This window comes from Sinocyclocheilus grahami, unplaced genomic scaffold (genome assembly GCF_001515645.1).
Source record: "Sinocyclocheilus grahami isolate Dianchi unplaced genomic scaffold, SAMN03320097.WGS_v1.1 scaffold68.1, whole genome shotgun sequence".
Lineage (NCBI taxonomy): Eukaryota > Metazoa > Chordata > Actinopteri > Cypriniformes > Cyprinidae > Sinocyclocheilus > Sinocyclocheilus grahami.
In genome coordinates, this window is record NW_015505247.1 from 1145135 (window position 1) to 1168821 (window position 23687).

The 23687-nt window shown below is 37.9% G+C and overlaps 2 protein-coding genes across 3 annotated transcripts in view; one reads left to right on the forward strand and one right to left on the reverse strand.

The window, feature by feature from the left end:
* Window positions 1-17913, forward strand: part of LOC107585272 (centrosomal protein of 170 kDa-like) — a 44590-nt gene extending 26677 nt beyond the window's left edge. The window contains exons 10-21 of the mRNA XM_016272218.1: window positions 962-1630; window positions 3672-3773; window positions 5831-5966; window positions 6515-8008; window positions 9905-9952; window positions 11129-11369; window positions 13272-13452; window positions 13549-13716; window positions 14009-14097; window positions 14763-14856; window positions 16010-16061; window positions 16350-17913. Coding sequence (XP_016127704.1) covers window positions 962-1630; window positions 3672-3773; window positions 5831-5966; window positions 6515-8008; window positions 9905-9952; window positions 11129-11369; window positions 13272-13452; window positions 13549-13716; window positions 14009-14097; window positions 14763-14856; window positions 16010-16061; window positions 16350-16597 — 3522 coding nt within the window. The 3' untranslated portion in view covers window positions 16598-17913. The remainder of the gene's footprint in view (window positions 1-961; window positions 1631-3671; window positions 3774-5830; window positions 5967-6514; window positions 8009-9904; window positions 9953-11128; window positions 11370-13271; window positions 13453-13548; window positions 13717-14008; window positions 14098-14762; window positions 14857-16009; window positions 16062-16349) is intronic.
* A 395-nt stretch (window positions 17914-18308) lies between these two features.
* dync2li1 (dynein, cytoplasmic 2, light intermediate chain 1) lies at window positions 18309-23037 on the reverse strand. Of its 2 annotated transcripts, XM_016272246.1 has the most exons (13): window positions 22888-23037; window positions 22432-22564; window positions 22248-22282; window positions 22085-22154; window positions 21903-21991; window positions 21163-21343; window positions 21009-21077; window positions 20656-20733; window positions 20357-20436; window positions 20183-20253; window positions 19366-19463; window positions 19199-19291; window positions 18309-18668 (listed from the first exon to the last, which is right to left on the reverse strand). In XM_016272246.1, the coding sequence occupies exons 1-13, from the start codon at window positions 22899-22901 to the stop codon at window positions 18606-18608; spliced, it is 1074 nt and encodes a 357-aa protein (XP_016127732.1). In that variant the 5' UTR covers window positions 22902-23037; the 3' UTR covers window positions 18309-18605. The 2 variants fall into 2 exon arrangements, with proteins under 2 accessions (XP_016127732.1, XP_016127733.1); XM_016272247.1 differs by lacking the exon at window positions 22888-23037 and having other exon boundaries at window positions 22432-22578.
* Between the last annotated feature and the right edge of the window lie 650 nt (window positions 23038-23687).

The following is a 23687-nucleotide window of genomic DNA, read 5'->3' on the forward strand; positions in this document are numbered from 1 at the left end:
CGCCCTTAAACGTCACTTACAAAAAGCTATTGTTGTGTTGTATATTGATCAGATGACCCTTCCTGTCTAATTAAATACACAGTCTGAAATCAGGATTGGGAGGTTAATTAAATCAGACAATCCAGTATTGATTGAATCTATGAGAATATGAACATCTCTTTAATCTCTCTTTAGGTTTTGTCTTGTTCTATTTCAATATAAAATGTAATTTATTCCTTTGATGTGAAACTGAGTTTTCAGCATCAATACTCCAGTCTTTAATGTCACATGATCCTTCAGAAATCATTCTAATATGCTGATTTGGTGTTTAGGAAACATTTCTTATTATTATCAATGTTGAAAACAGTTTTGCTGTGTTTTTTTAGGTTTCTTTGATGAATAGAAAGTTCAGAAGAATGGCATTTCTTCCAATTAGAATTATTTTTTATAACATTATAAAAGTATGTACTGTCACCTATTTAATGTGTCCATGCTGAATAAAAGTGTGAATTTATTTATTTTTTTAAATCCTACTGACCCCAAACTTTTGAACGGTAGTTTACATTATACAGAGCTTGAACTAGAGGCACTGAAACAATACTAAAAGTTAATTCCTGTATTTGTATAATTTGTGTTTGCTTGGTGTTATTGGACTAGTTAGAGTAAATGCAGTCTGACTCATAGAGGGCTGGTGGGGCCAGCTCTCCTCATTCAAAGAACATGCTGTGAGACACAGAAGAGCTGCTTTGTTTCACGGTTTGTGCGTGAAAGGCCACTCTCAGAGAGGTGTAGTTGTTTCTCCCAGTCTCCCAGAGCAGAGGCTGTCACTTCTGACTGCATGCTGCTTCCTCAGCCGACCAAGCTGAAGAATAGACGACCCCCTCCTCCACCTCTTATTTCCTCGCCTGTGCTCTCGCTGAGAGTAGGGCTTAGTTAGCATCCAGAGACTTAACCGGTATTGTAGTCCACTGTAATGCCTCAGGGTGAATCGTATGGGGGATTTGTGTTAGCCCTGGTTAGGTTTGCATCTGAAGTTGCATGCTTGGTTGAAAGCACTGCCCTGTTCTGTGTGCAAATTTGCCATAACCCATCAAAACGATCTTCCGTTACAGGCAGTAAACACGAGGATGGCACGCAGAGCGATTCCGAAAACGGCCTAGGATTGCGATTTGGCAGCAAACGCCATGCCGCACTGGAGGAGCGCCTGAGAGCCGCAGGAGTGGGCCAGGTCAAAACAGAGGGGTTGTCTTCTGTGAGCCGCACAGCCTTCATGATCGAGTTCTATGACGAGGATAACCCTCGCAAACGGCGCTCCTACTCGTTTTCACAGACCGCACCGCTGCTCGGAGGCGTGGCAGGAGAGGGACTTTGCCCTGCACCACCCTCACATCCTAAGGTCGTCGCCACGGCAGCGGACGGCAGCAAGGGCATGTCATCGTCCCTAGCGGCGGTCGCCCCCACGGCTGCCCGACTCTTGCTCAAGCAGAGATCAGAAAACCCAAAAGGGGTGCTGAGCCCTGCCACTACCGGTCAACCCAGTCCCACAGATGCTCAGAAACAAGACGACGACCAGAGCGACAAGGGAACATACACCATTGAACTGGATAAAAGCAACGCTGAGGAAAAGGAGGCACGCCGAATGATCGATAAGGTATGAAAACTAACCATAACCCTGGTTGATTATCATAATGAATGTGAAATATTGTGAAGTGATGGTGTTGTATAATGGGTAAAGCCAAACCATGATCTGTCACCATTGTATCTGGACTACTTACAGTATTATTAGCAATACTGAATTAAATCAAATACTTTATTAATGAATGAATGTTCTGATGAGCTTATCAGGCAGGAGATGGGAATGATTTGTGTCTCAAAGGGATAGTTCAACCAAAAATGAAAATTTTCACCTTACGAGTCCCCATTGATTGCATTGTATGTTTTTTCCATACTATGAAAGTCAATGGGGGCTGGCAACTGTTTGGTTACCAGCATTCTTTTGTGTTCAGCAGAAGAAAGAAATTCCTACTTGAGGGTGAGTAAATGATGATAGAATTTAAAGTTTGGGTGAACTATCAATTTAATGGGCAGTTTTGCAGTTGTGTTTAAATATTGTCTGTATACGGACATGTTTCCTTTTGTGAACACCCAGCTGGCTTGGTTTGTGGAGGATGGTAGTTCACTGTCATTAAACCTCATCACTCGTCACAAGACTCACAGATTAACATGGGAGTCACTTCCCTTTGTGAGCAGTGGAAGAAAAAAAATAAAAAAATACTGTAGATAGCACTAAGGCTGAAATTGTGTGCAAACAATGTTTGAATTGAGTCTGGCTTTATTAAATGCATACATTTAATACTCTGGGTTATAAATTAGAGGTCAGAATGTTTAAGGAATATCAATACAGCCTTACAAGCACTGTAATGATCCTCAACATGCTCTCTTGAGTGCATTGTGAATGTTGTAATTGTCCTGGAAATGTGTCTCTGAACATCAAGCAGTTTGAGTGCATCTTGCTGTGAAGCTCTCTGTCTAATGGCTTTATAACGGCTCTCATGTGGCCAACCGATCAACTCCTCCTTTATTCATTTTATCTTCAGGGAGTTTTAAAGCTTTGCCTTTTAATGCACGTCTGTGTGCTATTACTTAGTGTTTATGAATGTTCATGCATTTGTGTCTAACATACAATTAAAAACATAAGAATGTTGCACATTTGGTTGTTTTCAGCTGTAAATGATGGGTGAATAAAAAATGCTTAACATTTTCAGCCATCTGGGGATTTATCTAGATAGATATCTCGATATTTACACTACTGTTCAAAAGTTTGGGGTTGGTAAGATTTTTAAATGTTTTTTCAAAGAAGGCATTTATGCTCACCAAGACTGCATTTATTTGTTCAAAAATACAGTAAACAGTAATATTTTGAAGTATTATTACAATTTAAGATAACTGTTTTCTATTTGAATATATTTTAAAATGTAATTAATTTCTGTAATTAAAGCTGAATTACTCAAGCAGTCAATACTCCAGGCTTCAGTGTCACATGATTCTTCAGAAATCATTCTAATATGACGATTTGCTGCTCAAGAAACATTTCTTATTATTATCAATGTTGTGCTGCTTAATATTTTTTGTGGAAAACGTGATTTGTTCAGGATTCTTTGATTCTTTAACATTTTAAATATCTTTACTGACACTTTTGATGAATTGAATGGGTACTTGCTGAATAAAAGTATTTTTAAAAAAAATTACTGACCCCAAACTTTTGAACAGGTAGTGTAAGTTTTTAAGAAACAAACAAATGAAATGAACAACCAAATTAAAGGCAGGTTAAATTAATTTCAAATTAATAAAAAATATATGGTGAATATTGAATATCATCCAGCCGTGATGGATGGATCAGTAAATAGTCAGGTGGATAGACAGAAATATTAGTTTTATATAGACTGACTGTCAATAAAGCTGACGTAAGTTTACTTTTTAACAACATTGTGTAGGTGTCTTTATTGAACTGACATTAATACTTCCAGTTTGTTCCTTCCTAAGATGTTGTTCTGGCTCTGTTGCTATGGAGTCTGTGCAGCTGTGTCTATTTGAACTCTTTTTGCCACATAGGTGCCGCCATTGTGTCACAGCTCGCCAATAAGAGCAGCAGCTCTTGATTCTCCTGCATGTGTTGTGTTTGTCATGTGTAGGTGTTTGGGGTGGAGGACTCTCAGGATCCTGGTTGCCCTGAGCAACGAGAAGCTGGTGGAAAAGCAAAGGAGGGCAAGAAGCTCAGCTCCACTTTGTCTGAGGTAAAGACTTAAGTGCTTTTATAACACGTCTGCATCATGCTGTCATTTGGAGTGTCTTTTAGATTAATGGATTTGCATGAGCTATTCTGTGTTATAAACTACCATTTATTTTATCCTTTATTATCTTATCATTATATATTTATGTCATTTACACCTGTCTTTTGTCAAAGTGACTATGACAGGTTATCATAATTTGCAACCATGTTTATTGATATCATCAGCAGATTCACATGAAACAAAAAACAGGTTGTTTCTAATGTGTTTTGGACTATGACTACACCAGTTGAAACTGCATTTCACATTCTAGTTTGAATGATTGGGTTTAATGTTACATAGAAAGGACTTTCAGGAATACTGACACAGTGCTTTGTCAGTCACTCCCTCCACTGACCACTTCCTTGTTAGGTTGAAAACTGGCCACTTGCTCACTGACCCAGTTTGGGAATGAGAAGTAGTAGTCTAGTTCCTTAAGGCAATATCCACACACACACAAGAATAAGACTATAAAAGAGTCCTTGTTTTAAATCCTCATTGTGGATCCGTGCCATGTTTACACCCAGTCTTCACTCTAGTCTTTTGATTATTGTTGTTTAAAGGGGTCATATGATGCGATTTAAATTTTTCCTTTCTCTTTGGAGTTTTACAAGCTCTTGGTGCATAAAGAAGATCTGTAAAGTTGCAAAGACTAAAGTCTCAAATCCAAAGAGATATTCTTTATAAAAGTTAAGACTTGTCCACGCCCTCCTAAAACGGTTCGTTCTAACACGCCCCCACATATCTACGTCACGATGTGGGAAGATTTGCATAACGCCACCCAAATGTTCACGCAAAGAAAGAAGGCGTAACTTTTATTCTCGCTGTAGTATTGTTGTTGCCGCCGCCGCCATGTCGTGAAGGCGCTGTGTGTTTTGTTGTGAAAGCGATACGATATCCGCTTCATCATGCCTGGAGCTGATCTGTGCTGGTCACTGAAGAAATACATCGACTTCGCGCTGTGGATCGCCGGATCGGCTTTTACCGTGGACGAAGCGGAGTCCAGCCCGGGGTTGTCACATGTGGTTGCCGCAAGCCCGCCGGACGCTCCTTCGTCGAATCCGCCCGCCGCGCCATTCTCAAGCACGCTGGCCGCACCTCACTCAGCTCCCAGTGTGTGACACTATGTGATGCATTTTATGGAGGACTGTTTCCTGAACCTGCAGAGTAGCATACAATGGGTCTGTGCTCAAAGGCTGTTCTATAAAGTGGGGCAGTTCCAACTTTGCAAGGACAGTCTGGCGCTTCTGACTCACAGCCTGTAAGTAAATTTTTTATATTGAAAGAATTTGACACTGATGATTCAAACGCGAGTTTTAACCAGTGTAGAGTAGCGCTTGTTTGTTTGTCGTTTCTCCGATCACAAATGCAGACATGGTTTTATGTTTACACGGCGCGATACGCAACACGTAAAAACACAGAACAAGTCATTATAATCAGTAATTATGTCTCCACTGGATGCAACAAATGCCTCGTTTGAAATGGGTTTTATTGGTTCTGTCTCATCGTGCTGGACAGGGCATCACAGTATGTTAAGGAGAGTAACATTTCCGTCACACGCTTGAGGTATTCGGCCAATCACAACGCACTGGATAGCTGGCCAATCAGAGCGCACCTCGCTTTTCAGACCGATGAGCTTTGTAAAAATCAACGTGTTTCAGAAAGGCGGGGCATAGAGGAGAAACAATAATGTACATTATGTGGAAAAGAATGTGTTTTTTGAACCTTAAACTGCATAAACACATTTCATTACACCAAATACACAACATAATGTTCTTTTTAGCAACGTCATATGACCCCTTTAACTGTTTTAGTGGTGCTTGCCAAGGCTAACATAATCAAATCAGTGTAGTTTGTTTGGAAAAGACATTCTAAATATAATGAAGACTCCACATCATAGCAAAAAGCCAATGTATCACACAACCCATGTCATCAGCTCTGCAGGACTGGAACACAGACAACTATTGCAGGGGTAATTCAACTGATTAGTACTGACTAGAGAAACATGTTTGCTTCATTTATAGAGACTTGTGGAAGATTCCGTTGCAGTCGGCAGCCCTCACTGGGTTTCACAGTGGGCCAGTTTAGCTGCTAATCAAACGCGAACAGACCCAGAGGGCTCTGGGGCAGAACCACCAGCTTTTGTCCATCAAGAGCGAGGTAATTTACTGAATTGTATGAACACATAAATGGTCTGTAATATCGCCCAGTAACTGGTATGGTACCCATAAATGGTACCATCCCTAATTTAATTGATAATATCTTAGCGTTTAATTTCATTCAATTCAGCATTTTCATTATAATCACAATTTTGTGATCCACTATTACTTATGTATTCTTAATGTATATGTACACTACTGTTCAAATGTTTGGGGTCCATAAGATTTTTTTGTAGTGTTTTTAAAAGAGTAATATTGTCAAATATTACTACAATTATAAATGTTTTCTATTTTAATGTATTTGAACATATAATTTATTCCTGTGATGGTAAAGCAGAGTTTTCAGCAGATGTTACTCCAGTCTTCAGTGTCATATAATTTTTGTATGTAACATTATAAATGTCTTTTGTTTTGTTCTATTTAATGCATCCTTGCTGAATAAAAGTATTAATTTTCTTTAAAAAAAAAATCTTACTGAGCCCAAACTTTTAAACAGTACTGTATATATGGTCGCATTTCTATAATATGTATTTTCTTTTCTCACTTCAGATGGTGATGCATTTGAGGCTGGTATCTCTATCAAGAGCACCGGCTCTACCACTTCCAGCCAAGCTGAGCGCAAAAGAAGGACTCTTCCGCAGCTTCCCACACAGGAAAAGATCAAGCGCTCTGAGATCGGTGAGAAACAGGACACAGAACCCCAGGAAAAAGAAAGCCACAATGACCATAAAGGTGATGGCGAGTGCATCGGCACTCCAAACAACAAGGATGTTATTTCTAGCCAATCCAAAAGCATCCAGCAGGACGGGAAGGCAGGAAAACATTCATCTGTGCGTCCCTCGGGAAGTGGAGAGAGGAGAGCATCAGAGGAGAGTCGCAGGAGGCGTTCAGAGGACAAGAGTAAAGGAAGTGATGGGGAGAGGTCTGGGAAGCCACTAGTGAGGCAAGGTAGTTTTACAATTGAGAAGCCTAGCGGTAATGTCCCCATAGAACTGATTCCTCGTATCAACCGGCAGAATGGAGGAAGGGAGCGAAGTGACTCGGTGGGCAGCATGGACACGGTGACTCTTCTCAAGGACACTGAAGCTGTCATGGCTTTCCTTGAGGCTAAACTCCGCGATGAGAAAAAGTTGGACCCGGTAACACCCCCAGCCTGCCCTTTATCCCCCGAATCTGATATCGACACGGCCAGCACGGTCAGCCAGGCGGCAGCTGAGGGTGATCGCAAGGCGGTTCAGAAGCGTCGATCCCTCAGCAGCCTTTATAGAGAGAAGAGCAATGCGAGCACGGCATCAAAAACCACAACCAGCGCAAGGGAACGTCTTGAGAGGAAGACAAAGACCAAGACAACAGAAAGCCGCTCAGATACTCGTCGTTCAGTACAGACAGCCTCCCGTAGCCGCCAACCATCCCAAGATCTCACTGATGACGATCAGACTTCCTCGTTACCCATCTCAGACATCCTGTCCTCGGACCAGGAGATGTATTTCAGTCGCTCACACACCAAAGGTCACTACACCTCCACTGATGACCTTCTGCAGTCCAAGCTTGATACCAGCAAATCTGCAAGGTCCGCAAAGCCCAGCAAGACATTGCAAACTAGCACCGCGGCCCTCGCGAAGCAGGCTGGTCTTCCGCAGCCCCGTTCCACAAGGGCATACCTGTTGCGCAGGGCTCGGATTGGAGACACGTCAGACACAGATCTGGCGGACGCGGACAGGGTCTCAGTGGCGTCTGAGGTGTCCACCACCAGTTCTACTTCCAAACCACCTTTGGGGAGGAAGGCGCAGTCACGCATCGACATGTTAGCACAACCTCGCCGCACCAGACCCAGCTCGATTTCAGCACGGAGCGATTCGGAGGCCACGGTCAGTAGGACCACGGCGACACGTGTGTCTGCAGAGACAGCACTACGTCTGGGCCTGAGAAGCACAAATCCGCAAGCACCAGACAGCAAGCTAACTGCACGGATGAGGGCTAATAGTGTCTCCAAGCTAGCGGACCCCAAGCCGAAGACAGCACCTGTCAACAGCACTCCATCAGGTGAGGAGGAATATGATAGTTATATTAATATACTCTTTCAGCTGCTGCATGATTGGAAATGTTACTTGGCAGATGCCAAAAGCAGAAGTGAGGTGATTTTTTTAATGCCAATTTGAGATAAAGAGACAGGTCAAAGTATTGTGTTGATGTAGTCTAACTGACTAGCACAGTTCCACTTTCCTGCACAGTTCAGCTCCAACCCTAATCAAACACACCTGAACAAGTTAACCAAGGTCTTAAGGATTGCTAGAAAGATACTGACAGGTGAGTTTGATCAAGGTTGGAGCTAAACTCTGCAGGAAAGTGGACCTCGATGGGCCAGAGCTGAGAACCTTTGGACTAATCGGATAGTGAGGTCTATCTAGAGGTTTATATCTAGATTTTTTCTTACATATGATGAACGATGAAAACATTAAAGGGATAGTTGAGTTTCTCTCTTCTGTTGAACACAAAAGAAGATATTTGAAGAATTTTGGTAACCAAAAAGTAGAGTAGAGTATATCTTTATTGTCCACCAAGGTGGACATTTTTCTTTGGTTCACCAATACATAAAAAGACTAAACAGACAGTTAAAAAATACATAAAAAGGCTAAACAGACAGTTTATATATATATATATATATACAGTATATATATATATATATATAAGGGGGTCTGAATACTTTCCGTACCCACTGTATATAAACTGTCTGTTATATATATATATATATAAATAGTTCATGCCACTATCAGTCACTTGCAGAGTTGAGGATTTTAATGGCATTAGGAATAAAAGACCTCTTAAACACATTTTTGTTTGCTAAAGGAATTCGATAGCGCCTTCCTGACCTCAAAGGCTCAAACTGACTAAAGAGAGGATGAGAACTATGTGCTAGAATACTCCTCACCACCTTCTTTGTCCTTTCAGTGTAGAGTTGTGTTAAGGGCTTCTGTATCCTACCTACTATTTTACTTGCCATTACCACAGTTCTGGACAGTTTGTTCTTGGATTTGCAGTTTAAATGATCATACCAGGCAGGGATATGAAAAGTTAATACAGTCTCAACAATGGATTTGTACACTAGTTCTAGAATATGCTGACTGACACCAAGGCTGCTCAGTTGTCTAAGAAGAAAGAGTCACTGTGAACATCTTTTGAAAATATACTCTGTGTTTTCAGTATAACACACATGAGAATCCAAAACTGAACCAAGATATTTCAAATGTTGCACAATTTCAACTTGTTGGCCCTCAAGTAAAATTGGCTGAATTGTCATATCTTGTTTTGCACACATAATTAATTATTTTGTCTTAGCTCCTTAGTGTGAGCCAGATAAACAACATCATGTGAGGAATTTGTTTTATCCAATAGGCCTACTAAAGGCCATATCATCAGCATATTTAAATAATCTAAAATATTCCTCATTAACCGTAAACTCATTAGTAAAGGGAGAAAAAAGCACAGGGGAAAGAACACAGCCTTGTGGGCAACCTGAGCACATCAGACATAACCCCTCTGACACATACCCTCTGTGGACGACAAGAAAGAACGTCTTTTCTTTCTTCATTCAGTCTGTTTCAAAATTCTAAATTCCAAAAAAAGAAAAGAAAAAAAAACATGCACAAATAAGCCGTTAACACTAACATCATTAAGGTCCATTCAGAAAATAAATAGGGTGCATTTCCATTCCAAGTCATTAAAATAACAATTGTATGAAAGTTCTGCAGTCAATAAAATCTGCACAGTTGTCTGGTTGTTTTAACTGAGTTTATAATGAGACCTTTAGCATTCAGCAGAATTTAGCAGTGCATTTTTGTGATGTTTTATGTGGACTGGATCTCTGTAATTAGTCATGTCTGTCTGTAATTGTCTGTCTCTGCATGCTTGTGATATTTATAAAGATCACATTTTACACAGAAACTCAACTTGAGGCTGAAAGTGTTCTCGCAGAGGAGGAGCCCATGGGTACTGTAACATCTCTGGGCTGTGTGTGTGCGTAGAAACTCGAACTCAGCATGCTTTTAAATGTTATTACAATCAATGTGTGATTTCATTTTTTAATTCATGCTTCTTTTTTTAATCAAACTCAGTGATGAAAAGGATCTCAGTTTATTTGCTTTCCCTTTAAATTAATATTTAAAGGGAGATATCTGGTCTTTCACATCACTCCACATCACATTGGCCTTAATAATTAAGTGCTTAAAAGAGTAAAGATATATTTGTAGATTCAGTGCTCTGGGGGAACATTGAGTAATTAATGAATCATGTTAATATTGAAATGATGACTTCTTAGATGTTTGTGCTTTAATGCCACACAGTCAAAATCAGAGCAAAGTTGTTTCTCATATGCTGATGTAAGCGCTGAGCAATATAAGAAATGAGGGTCAGTGGATGTTAAACACGTTCCCCCTGGTGGCACAAAGTTAAAACAACATGACAGCAAACAACTTTGCAGGCGCAAAGAAAACATTCATTTCAGATGCAAACATCCTGGAGTTTATGAAAGACACTTATTTTGAATAAAACCCACAGCCTTTACATTGCCAATCCAGATCATAACTACCAAAACCACCATCCCAAATGTCATTTTCATCACTTGCTAGTCTCTCTTATTTTAGAGATAGTTGGTCAGAAGAGCTTTGCTGTTTGATTTCTGCAGAGGTAACTGCAAAGTTCTTTGGTTTGTTTTAAACTCTCTATACATAATTTTGATAACTACAATTGCTCCATCCCCATTTGAAACAAGGTTTTTATGGGAACTGTTATAGTGTATACAGTAATATAAACAACATAACACAAATATGAAACAACAACATTGTTGAACAATCATACTTGAATTTTGAATATAATTATAACAGATTATTTTAGTTGCCATGTTTTTAAACCTTGAGCCAGTGGGGAAGAAGATTTTTGCATCATGTAACAGAGATGCAAGGAGTTTGGAGACTGTGTGTATAATACTGACAAAAATACTCATACATTAAATGCTCTTAAAGGCCTTTTTGAAAAAAAAAAGAAAAAAAAAAATATATATATATATATGTGTGTAAACCTGTAACCACCCCCTCAATTCATATGGGACTTTATTGTTCATTATTAATTGTATTTCTGTAAACATTTCAATCAAACCTCTCTTTTCAGCCACTAACCGGTGGAGACGGCTGCCTCCTGAATATGCCTCTACCTCTGAGGATGAGTTTGGCTCTAACCGGAACTCACCCAAACACATTCGCCTGCGTCCGGGCACCACTCTTCGCACCAGCAGGCTGGGTGGTCCGGCTCCGGTCACGACCAGCCCCGGGGGTCTCCTCCTCAAAAACAGGATGAGAGAACAGGAGGAGTACATACGAGATTGGACAGCTCACAGTGAGGAGATCGCCAGGTACTCATCAACTCTGTGTCCTTATACACACAAACACATTACATCATTCAAATGCCCCACAGTTACTTGACACACGAAGCGTACGATATAGTTATCTTTACATTATGCTTGACTGTTCATCCAGTCTTATCTCATGAGATATTCCTTAGATTTGAAGTAAACATTTTTTGAAAATCAGAAAAACCATAGACTTTGGTTCATCTCGGTAATGTTTGGTGTGGTTCAAAGTTTAGATCTTTTTAATGAAAAATCTTTTGAAATCCTTTTGGAGAAAATGAATGGGGTAAAAAACATTGAGAACCAAGGCCGCTGAAAAAGTGGACACTCGGTGTTGGTGTTGCATGCGGGAATATAGTCTATTATCTCTGGAGATGTTCTCATGTAGCATTAGTCACAGCTGGAACAGCAACAAGAGAGACTGTCTTCAAATCCGCTGCTGCAGGGCAAACACTGATATAAGTTGATCACAAGCTCGTTCTCTCTTTCTCTCTCTCTCTTACTTTATCATATTGTTTTTTTGACATTTTATTCTGTCTTTATCTGTCATTAACCCCTGCTTTCATGTTCTCATTTATCTACTTACATTTCAAACAGCAAAAAGCTAATGTTTTTAGTTACCAGTGCCCTTAGAAATGCGGTGTTTGCGGTTAGCTGTGGTTACTTTACTCTGTAAATGACTGTGTCCAGTAACTGTGGGGTTACCGTAGTAGTTTAATTCAGTTGCTCAAGTGATCTCAGCATGGCAGCTCTCATGTGGCAGCCCACTCAATGTAAAATCAAACAGCTTTTATTTGTCTACTTTTATGACGGGTCTTTATCTTAATGTGAGTGGACATGATGCTAAATGTACATTTCAGAAGCACTATTCATACTTTTATTTTGTATGTGTAATATAAGTTACATGTGTTTTATGTGTTTTAGTTTTATGTGTTTTTATTGAAGAATACAATATTGTGAATTTTCCACATTTTTCCACACAAAAGTGACACATTGCATCTTTAGCAACCCATAAATGCCACATATATTTGTTAAAGTTGTGTAGTATACTGCCACCTTGTGGTTATTCTAAAAACCCTCTCAATATTACAATACCATAATAATTAACCATGAATCAAAACCTATATACAACAAATGTGTGATTCATATATAATGAGACATTCTTGATGTGTTTACCATGTTATAATATTATATACACTAATGATAAGTTTAGGTTCAGTACGATTTTTTTAATTGTTTTTGAAAGAATTCTCTTATGCTGACAAAGGCTGCATTTATTGGATCAAAATACTGTAGAAACAGTATAATTGTGAAATACTATTACAATTTAAAATAACTCTTCTCTATTTTAATATATTTTAAATTGTCATGTATTGCTGTGATGGTAAAGCTGAGTTTTCAGCAGCCATTACACAGTGTCACATGATCTTTCAGAAATCATTCTAATATACTGATTTGGTGCTCAAGAAATATTTCATATTATTATCAATGTTGAAAACAGTTGTGCTGCTTAATGTTTTTGAGGAAACCTTCATGCATTTTCTTGAGGACCCTTAAAAATTCAAAAGAGCAGAAGTTTTTCAGTTAAGGAATCTTTTGTAACAATGTAAAAGTCTTTGTCACTTTTGATCGATTTAATGCGTCCTTGCTGAATAAAAGTATTGATTTCTTTAAGAAAACAAATCAATACCGACCCCAAAATTTTATGGTAGTCTATTTTTTGATGTTATAATAATTCTGTTTTTATAAATGATGCATGTGATGCATGTCATCCATACAATTTGCTATGGGATTGCATATATAAGCATGTGCATGCATAGAGTAGGGACTACCTAATGTGAGTCTTTGCATGATGTGTGTGTTTTTGTGCGCCCCTAGTCTAGACACCCATCTGAATGTTTACAGGTTATTTCCCTGTGTGCGCAGGATCAGTCAGGACCTGGCCAAGGACCTGGCCATCCTGGCACGAGAGATCCATGACGTGGCAGGCGAGATCGACTCGGTCAGTTCCTCCGGCACGGCGCCCAGCACCACGGTCAGCACAGCCGCGACCACACCGGGCTCCGCCATCGACACCAGGGAGGAGGTACATCTCACATCGCCTTACTCACTTTCAAGATGTTTATTAGTTTACAAGGTGATTATTCTCAATAACTTTGTTGTTAATTCTCCTTTTCTGCAGCTGGTTGAGAGAGTTTTTGACGAAAGTCTAAACTTCAGGAAGATTCCCCCTGTAGTTCATACCAAAGCCTCAGAGATCAATGGCAGACCAGTGGAGCTTCGTCCCCGGGCCCCGGACAGCCTGGACCCTCAGGCGGCCCTACGCAGGCGTACCTGGAACCGGGATGAGGTGAGACCGGTGTTAACTTCATGAAATGGACCTGATCTTTCAGGTCTTTATGAATGTGTGTTAAGTGAATGATTCAGCAGACTTCAGGGTGTGGGGGTTATTTTTAAGTGTGTGTCTGTGGCTCCAGATGAGAATATCTTGTTCATTGTAGCCTGGTGTGTGAGTGGTGATGTGAAAACTGATATGATGTGATTAAGTTGAATTACCTCAGTGTTTTATTGACTGGATGTTGTTTGCTTGGTAAATTATTGATTGAAACGGTTGTTATTGACTGATGGCTGTTCTTTTGCAGGTGGTGCTAGACAGTTTATTGCTGACGTCGGTTTCCCAACTGTCTTCTAAAATCCGACAGTCTGTAGATAAAACTGCTGGCAAAATCAGGTCAGTCATACATGTGTACTGTGTTGCTCATTAAACCAAATTACATAAACGCTCATTTTATAATTGCTGAAAATGTAACAGACTGAATAACTGTAGAACTAAAAATATTTAAAGCTTTTTTTTTTACTTCTTACATTGTCAAAGGTGCTATATTTTACATCATTTTGTTATTTATTATTTTGGACTAGAATATAGTTAATGGAGCAGTAACGCATATTTTCATGTGCTAAGATGCAAATATATATATATATCAATTAATGAATTAATATATCCATTAATTATATACACAAATTCAAATGCTTTAAATAAAATACTAAATTAATATAAGGACTGAAATCAAAATTAATTTTTCCCCTTTAAAAACTTTTCAAGAACATACTGTTCTTGAAAGTTAAGGAATCATGAATTTCAGTGAATTTAATTTTATTTAGTGGTTCCTCCATTTCAGTGAAGTTTGAGAAGCACTGTTTTAAAACATTACATGGTTTTCTGTAGGAATTTACTGCTTGTATTACAGTTTTACATTTTCAGGTGTAAACTGTAACTGCTGATAGATCAAATATCATGGATAAATGTAATCTTCTGTGTGTGTTTTTTTTTTTTTTACTATTTGTAACATTTAAAAGACAAATTTGTAATATTGCTACTTATTCACTATTTTAAAGGATATTGTTCAAAGACAAAGACAGGAACTGGGATGATATTGAGAGGAAACTCTGTTTGGACAATGAAGTTCCACTTCCCAAAACTACAAACAAGGTAAGTTCTCTAAAGGGATAGTTCACCCAAAAATGAAAATTACCCCATGATTTACTCACCCTCAAGCCATATTTTTCCCCTTTAAAAACTTTTCAAGAACATACTGTTCTTGAAAGTTAAGGAATCATGAATTTCAGTGAATTTAATTTTATTTAGTGGGTCCTCCATTTCAGTGAAGTTTGAGAAGCACTGTTTTAAAACATTACATGGTTTTCTGTAGGAATTTACTGCTTGTATTACAGTTTTACATTTTCAGGTGTAAACTGTAACTGCTGATAGATCAAATATCATGGATAAATGTAATCTTCTGTGTGTGTTTTTTTTTTTTTTTTACTATTTGTAACATTTAAAAGACAAATTTGTAATATTGCTACTTATTCACTATTTTAAAGGATATTGTTCAAAGACAAAGACAGGAACTGGGATGATATTGAGAGGAAACTCTGTTTGGACAATGAAGTTCCACTTCCCAAAACTACAAACAAGGTAAGTTCTCTAAAGGGATAGTTCACCCAAAAATGAAAATTACCCCATGATTTACTCACCCTCAAGCCATCCTAGGTGTATGACTTGGATTCAGACGAATCCAATCGTTATATTAACCCAAAGTTATATTAAATCATTTTTAATATAATACTTTTGCTAAACAAAGGAAACTTTGCTTCCATTGCTCCTGTAAGCAAAATCTTCTCGCGAGATTAGCATATTCTCATCGGACTTTAGGCAATGCTTACGTCTTGCGTCGTCCGCTGGAACGCCACTCTCTCGTGTATGCACATACCAGTTAGCGGAAGCTAGAGAATACTGTTTATAAAATTTTAAATATGGATATTTTTCTTACAAAAAATCGCATTGATTCACTTCAGGAGGCCTTTATTCACCCCCCGGAGTCGTGGGGCACTTTTTATGATGGATGGATGCACTTTATTGGACTTCTTTTAAACTATTGAAAAATAACACACATTCACTGCCATTTTTTTATAAAACTCCTGTTGGATTTGTCTGAAAGAAGAAAGTCATATACACCTAGGATGGCTTGAGTGTGATTCAATCATAGGGAAATTTTTGGGTGAACTATGCCTTTAAATGCTGAATGTCTTACAGTAACAGATATTGATCTGTACTTCTCCTAATTATTCTTTATGGCATTCAGGAAATTTCATCTATACTAACAGAGCTGAAGAGGGTAGAAAAACAGCTTCAAGGTAAGACTTACACCACATCTACACTAAATGCAACAGCAGCACAATGCAGCTAAATTTAGCTTGCCTTAATAATCTTCTAAACTGTCCACAAGCACATTTCTACTTTCGATATACTGTTCAGCTTTTTTCAAATCTTTTATTATTTGATATATAATTAAATAACTTCTGACTGTTACATCATAGTCAACTTGTGATGTTTTTGGTCTAATTTAAATAAGTATATGCAGTTTTAGCTAAATAAAATACATAAACATTCACATTTTCTGATGTGTTTCTCTATCCCTGCAGTTATAAATGTCATGGTGGACCCTGATGGAACCCTTGACGCTCTGACCAGCCTCGGCCTGACAAGTCCAACCACCACCAGACCCAAAAGCAGTCCTGGGTCTCAGAACGTATGGGGGTCTCTGCCCAGTAATGGAGCCCCTCAGCCGCCGCCAACAACGATCATAACCAGCCCAGAGAAACCCAGTGTAGGACTCAACTTCAACCGCTCACACCCCACTGGAGAGGAGAGTGCCATCGCTAGCAAATAAAATACTTTCTGTTAGTAAACTGGATTAATAAAACTACATACTGTAACTTGTTCCTGAATGGATATTTTAATGTGTATGTATAATGTACTATGTGCCCTTCTACAGGATTCTGTATGAGGTCTGTTTGGTGTTTTACCTTGTAGTGTAACCTTTAGCATCACACCTGTGTATCTGGACTGACTGCTTAGCTCAACTAAGCAAAACCGCACCAAAACACACACAGCTGCATGTGACAGGAAGCAAGTGGCCATCCAAGCCCAATGAACTACCAGACGTCGTGAACAGACAAAAACAGCTCCAGTGCCTGTCTGCTCTCCTCTGAGCTTACCAACACGTTCTGCACAGTTTACCAAACCCAAATACAGCAAACTATGCGCAAACTCAGCAAATGTATTTTGAAATTTGTCTATTTAGATAACTGTAATTTTTGGAAAATGTTTTAGATGTTACATTTTGTGCATTCAAGCTATTCTAAATTAGCTTAATAAGGGTCTTGATTTTTTTTCTTTTCTTTTTTTTTTGAATGTAATGAAGAATTTGTATCATTGGAAACTGAAATATCCATTGCAATTCTTTGCATAATTTTGTAGTTTTCAATTACTAAAACATAGAGAGGGAACTTGCAGACAAATGCATGGCATGCACTAATGGACTGGTAAACTGTACCCTGGCTAAATCGATTTTTGCCGTTATGCTACTTTGATCAGCACAGCTGAATCAGCCTTATGACTAACATTTCTGCATAGACAGATGTCTGTGTCTTCATGATGCTCTGATACCTACTAGCCGCCTTCTCATGTGTGTTTACTGTTACCTGTTTTTATTTCCTTCTGCTGCTTGTCTGTATTTTTAGGAGGATGTTGGTGTAAACCTGAACCACTTCCCTGGCCTTTCTTTAGGAGCCCTGTAGGAAGAGTAAATAGTGTAACTGTAGACTTAGACGATAGTGCAGATTGGTACCTGACAGAATACATTCAGTGGGCTTTTCTTTGTTTTCTACATGTATGATGTCACTAAGTGCCCAGTATTCTCAGCGTAGTCTTTCGGTCTTTGGGTTTGACAAGACTTGATTCTTTGTGATATGGTTTCATTTTGCACATCAAAGGCATGTGAAATGAAGTAGACACCACTAAATCCCGCTGTACTCACTACAAGATGCCTTTCCAGTGGGACGCCCCTCTGACAAAACAACCTGTGTGACAGTCTGCCAATGTATGAGACAGCAGATAAAGTGCTTGGTACATTGATTTTCCATGAGGTTTACACATTGTGTATCATATCAGTGTTTTTTTTTTTATTATTATTTAGTTTTATTTATTTTTGTTTCAATTCATTTAATTGTTATGGCACTTTTTTTCTTTTTTACATAATTTTGCATATTCTCAATAAAGGGGGGGGGGGCAGCATATTAAAACAAGTTTTTGTTTAATTTCGAGTTGTGTGTTGTGTCCAGTTGAAATAATTTGATATTTATCAAGGGATGCTTTGATAGGGCAATATACAAAATAATCCATTTAATAATTTATTTACAAAATACATTCTCAAAATTGTATTTAACTACAATATTATTATTTAGTTTATTTATTTTTGTTTCAATTCATTTAATTGTTATGGCACTTTTTTTCTTTTTTTACATAATTTTGCATATTCTCAATAAAGGGGGGGGGAACAGCATATTAAAACAAGTTTTTGTTTAATTTCGAGTTGTGTGTTGTGTCCAGTTGAAATAATTTGATATTTATCAAGGGATGCTTTGATAGGGCAATATACAAAATAATCCATTTAATAATTTATTTACAAAATACATTCTCAAAATTGTATTTAACTACAAAGAAGCAATATGAGCTACAAACGTTAGCCACATAGACAGCCATACTACCATTACACATTATAGCAATATTCATACATGAAGACATTTCATTCTTTATGGTACATAATGGAAAGTGGATGAAGTCCAGTACAATACATTAATACAGATGTAGGTCTTCTAAAAGGTTTTGAGTGAAATCTATGGATCCAGAGCCAAACTTTTCCATGACTTTGCTTGTTCTCTCTTGTACTGCTCCAGCTCCTGAGAAAAAAAAATACAACGCAATGTTTCTTCTCTAATACATTAAATACATTTGTGTACCTGATAGTTTAACTATAGTGCAGTCAATCAGATTTCTACATTTTCTAAAAACTATAAACATGCTGTAAACTTGTTAAAAGTTGTTTAATGTGTAGAAAATCATTCAATTATAAGATTATATTATTTTTTAATCTTACATAATGGCATAATTGAACATGTTATACTCTAGAATTTGTGTACAAAAACTGCAATCCGAGCGATTAAACTGCAATAGTGACCCTCTGCCACATATTGTCTGATTACTGCAGTCACTAAGCACTGAATCAGAATAGGTGAGAAGCTACTGAAGGGCAATGAGTGTGAGGTTCAGGGTAACTTTCAGTCACATACTGTACTCTGGAGGATCAGTTAATGGCTACAGTACTGAGTCAGTTTTACTGCTGGGTTATATACACACACATGACTAGAGAGGTTACTAGAAGACAAATATTTGCTGAAGGGAGATTTTACAGTGACAATAATTATTTTACCTGGTCTTTCTGAGCTCTGATAGAGTCTATAAGGGTCTCATTGTACTGGGGGTCTTTGGCAGGATCTTTCAGCTCCTTACGTTCCTTGATGTTCTGAAGACAAAAAGGTCAGGGGTCAGGCAGACATTATTGACCATTATCACTGTTTACACAGCAGGAAACTGTACCTCAGGTGGGAAAACCCTTTCAAAAACCTTTTTCCAAAGGTCTAAGGGGTTTTTGGCATGAAGAGTCCCGATATCAACATCAGAAGTTACAGGCGGGCCTAGAAGATGAATGAATTAAAAATATTTTGAACACCTACATATGTGACCCTGGACCACAAAACCAGTCTTAAGTGTCAATTTTTCAAAATTGAGATTTATACATCATCTGAAAGCTGAATAAGCTTTCCATTGATGTATGGTTTGTTAGGATAGGACAATATTTGGCCGAGATGCAACTATTTGAAAATCTGGAATCTGAGGGTGCAAAAAAAAATAAATCGAAATATTGAGAAAATCGCCTTTAAAGTTGTGCAGATGAAGTCCTTAGCAATGCATATTACTAATCAAAAATGAAGTTTGAATATATTTACAGTAGGAAATTTACAAAATATCTTCATGGAACATGATCTTTACTTAATATCCTAATGATTTTTGACATGAAAAATCTATAATTTTGACCCATACAATGTATTTTTGGCTATTGCTACAAATATACCCCAGCGACTTTAGACTGGTTTTGTGATCCAGTGTCACATATATGAGTACATGAAAAATGAATATATAGTGCATTATAATTGGGCTTATACTTGTGTTTATAATTGTGCATTTTAGATGCAATATTTCATTACACTTTTTAAATTCGAAGGTAATAAAAACTGAATGTATAGCAATATATCAATAATAATTAAAAATAATAATAATATGCAACAAACAAATTTTAACATTATTAACAATAAAAAAATCTTTAACCAAATCAAAAGCTCAATGCATATCTTACCAATCTGACTGAGGGAGTCAAAGCCTGCTGGTATTGCCAGAGGTTTGCTGGGGTCAGTAGAGATTGACTTTCTAATAGAATGGAATAAAAAACCATTTTTTTTACTGTGACTAATAAACTTTAGTAGTGAAGAATATCCCACATCAGTACAAGAGGATAATGAAAGATTCATACGGTCTTTCAGTCCCAAACGCCAGCTGATTAACAAAACTCCTGCTTTTAGACATTGTAGCTTCTGACTTGCTGCTGGTGAACTATGGAGAGACGGACAGCATACAAATATAACACTGACCAGAGAGAAACAGAAATGCTAAATGAGTGATTTTATAAAGCTTGGTTATGCCACAGAAGGGTGATGTCAGTTTAGAGTTCCTCAGTTATTGTTTTTCTGAAGCTTCAAATTTCTGTATGTTATGATCCATGATCATTTTCAAACCGCATTCTGAAATTCTGTAGTATGAAGTCAGTCCTACGATTAATGAGGCTCCGTAGAAGTGGGCTATGAAGCGCAGAGTCTTACAAATCACCTTTCTCTTCTCTGAATCAAAGTCCTAGAAGGAGATAGAATGTTATCGATGAATATAATATTAGGTAAGTTTGAATTACTTTTCAGTGTTTCACTGGATTCATCATTCAATGTTTGATTCGGACAGCCAAGAGTTGACATTTTACTGCAGATTTAATTAAAAAAAAATTAAAAAAAGGTAATGCTTTGACATGTAACTGTTGCATACTGTATTGTTTTGCATACTATTTAAAACACAGAAAGCAGTATTAAGTGTATACTGTAGAAAGCCGAAGGCTATATAGCATAGTGAGATTTTACCTGAAAGATGTCAAACTTGCTTCCAACTATGAGAAGAGGAACAGGGAAAGGGCTGATGAGCTCTCTGTCCTGTTGAAAAGAGATTGTTTCATGTAATAGACTGATACATTCCATTTCAAGCTTCTTTTATAGCAATTATGTTACTCTCTCATACCGGATAGTCCTTGTGGAGGACTCGTGGGACTCGTTGTTTGCCGTATCTGGATTCTCCTGTCTTCTGATGTGAGGCACACACTTTTTCCACCTGACTTCGAGCTGAATCAAGCAGCCTCTCCATGGTCTCCCAAAGAACATTGGGTTTAGACAGATCCAGAACAAGTACTACAGACAAAGAACTGTAAAAACAAGCACAATTGATTTGTATTTGTTGCATTTGCAACATGCACGGAAGTTTATTTCCACCACAGAATAAAAACATAAAATTCTAAAAAGTGTGAATTGTGAGATTAAGAAAGTCCCAATTAATATACATATATTGAGTGGTGGGGAAAAAAACAAACATAAAAGTAATTGCAACTTTTTATTTCAAAATTCAGACTTTTTTTCCTCACAATTGCGAGTTTATATCTCACATTTCAGGCTTTTCTTCTCAGAATTCTGAGTTTACATTTAGCAATTCTGTTTCTTTTTTTTTTTTAAGTGTTACATTTTAAATGTGAACAGAATTCTCAGAAAAAAAACTGCGAGATGTACACTCAGAATTCTGATTAAAAAGTCAGAGATATAAACTCGCAACTGCAAAAAAAAATAAAACAGGCAGAATTGTGAGAAAAAAAGTAATCACTTTTATTATTTTTATTTTGTTGTGGAAACCCCCAAAAAAAGGGACTATGAAATGTAAAAAATTCTATTTAAATCCAGTCTGAATGAGTGTACAGTGTTTGCGAATCTAACCTGACATTGTCAGCCGTCATGGGAATCTGCACGAGGTCTGACAAGGAAATTCCTCCTCCCAGTTCCCACAGGTGAGCGATGTCTTTAGGCTGCAGAGAGGAGAAAAAGATACTCTTATATATAAATTAAAAGGGAAATTCATTTTTATTCCTATAACAAACTGAGGAGGACGATATTCATACCGTATTATGCCCTCTTGCACGTCTACCAAAAGTGTACTCCAGTGCAAGTGTAGGTTTAGCTGTCTCATCTCTGGTTTAAAGAGTAAAACAGAAACATGATGTGAGGTGACAGGAAAACCCTTAATAACTTCAGATGTACAGAATGACAGTATCTTAAACTCACCTATCAAGGAACCGCAGTAATATTGTTGTTTTACCCTAAAACAGAGATGCAATGTAAAATGTTTAAAAAGTGTCATTGTTTGGTATTAGCACGTACATTTTAAAGCATTGTCGAACCCTAAAGACTTCAGGTAGGCCTATGCGTTTAGAGTGATTTGCTGCAGGCATATATACGCATAACTTACCCCTGCTTTACTGCCCATGAAGAAGACTGTTCTCTGTGTGGGAAAGTGCGCGTCCTCTTCAGCATCCTCTTCATCAGTCCTGCTCTCCCTGCTGCACACTTCCGCTGCAGCAATATCCCACAACGTATCCGAACTACGAGACAACATGATCTTAATAGCAGCATCTCCATGTTTACTAAAGCAGTATGTAGCTCGACTCTCTCTCTCACTCTATCACCATCACTCTCACTCTCACACACACACTCTATCTCTCTCTCTCACTCTATCGCTCTCTCTCTCACTCTATCGCTCTCTCTCTCTCACTCTCACTCTCTCTCACTCTCACACTCTCTCTCTCACTCTATCGCTCTCTCTCTCTCACTCTCTCTCTCTCTCTCTCTCTGGGTAGCTTGTAAGCTAACATCGAAATGGGTGTAAAACAATGTTGTGTAACTGTTAGCTCAAACAGTAGCTTACCTTATTTTAGACATTATCACTCTTTGTTTCTAAAAAAAAAAAAAAAAGTTTACGTCTGGTTTCATCGAAGAAACGAGTTTCGAGTCAGATTAACGTTGGTCCTGTACTGAATCTGATGCTTGTCGAATGAAGGAGACGCTTGATTACCGTTCCGTTGCGAGGGGTAACGGCACTGTTTGATGACGTAAAATCTGTTGATCTAGTGCACTATGGGAAATGAAGTTTTTCTTCATTTCTTAAACTAATTTTCTTTTCTATTCCCGTTTTCTCGAAGTGTTCTCTCTTTCCACGCTAAGTTCACAGTGACAAATATAGATATAGATACTAGATATAGATGCTTTGAAACAGTATTTATTTTGATCTACATAAATTTGGACTGAAAATGTTTCATATCGTATTCGGTAGAGAACTCTTGGGAAAAATAAAGACGGTTTAATTACCTATAGTAAAAGTATAGTAACCATGATTTTTTTTTTTGGACAGATTGATTACCATTTGTATAACCATAGTCTTTATGGCTTTATGGTTTTGTAGTAAAGCCAGGGTTAATTTTCGTAACAAACAAAACTAATAATATAAGGCTGTCAACATGATCTTGCTGTTGTTTGAAATAACCACATGAAAATATTGTTCAGAACAGACAGGGACAGAACATGTGCATTTGTTGAATGAAAGCATGATGTAAACATTAATACAAGCATTCATATGAAAAATTCACATGTGGATGAAAATAAGCAGAACAATCATTGGTATGAAGTGGCCTTTTTATTTAAATGCTGTAAATGGCATTTCATTCTAAA

Excerpts from the sequence above, each read along its gene's own strand:
- dync2li1 (XM_016272246.1), bottom strand. Across the intron at positions 22,283-22,431 it reads TCATGGGCAGTAAAGCAGGG|GGTAAAACAACAATATTACT; the intron begins GTAAGTTATGCG and ends TCTCTGTTTTAG. Across the intron at positions 21,078-21,162 it reads TCCTCCACAAGGACTATCCG|GACAGAGAGCTCATCAGCCC; the intron begins GTATGAGAGAGT and ends TCTTTTCAACAG.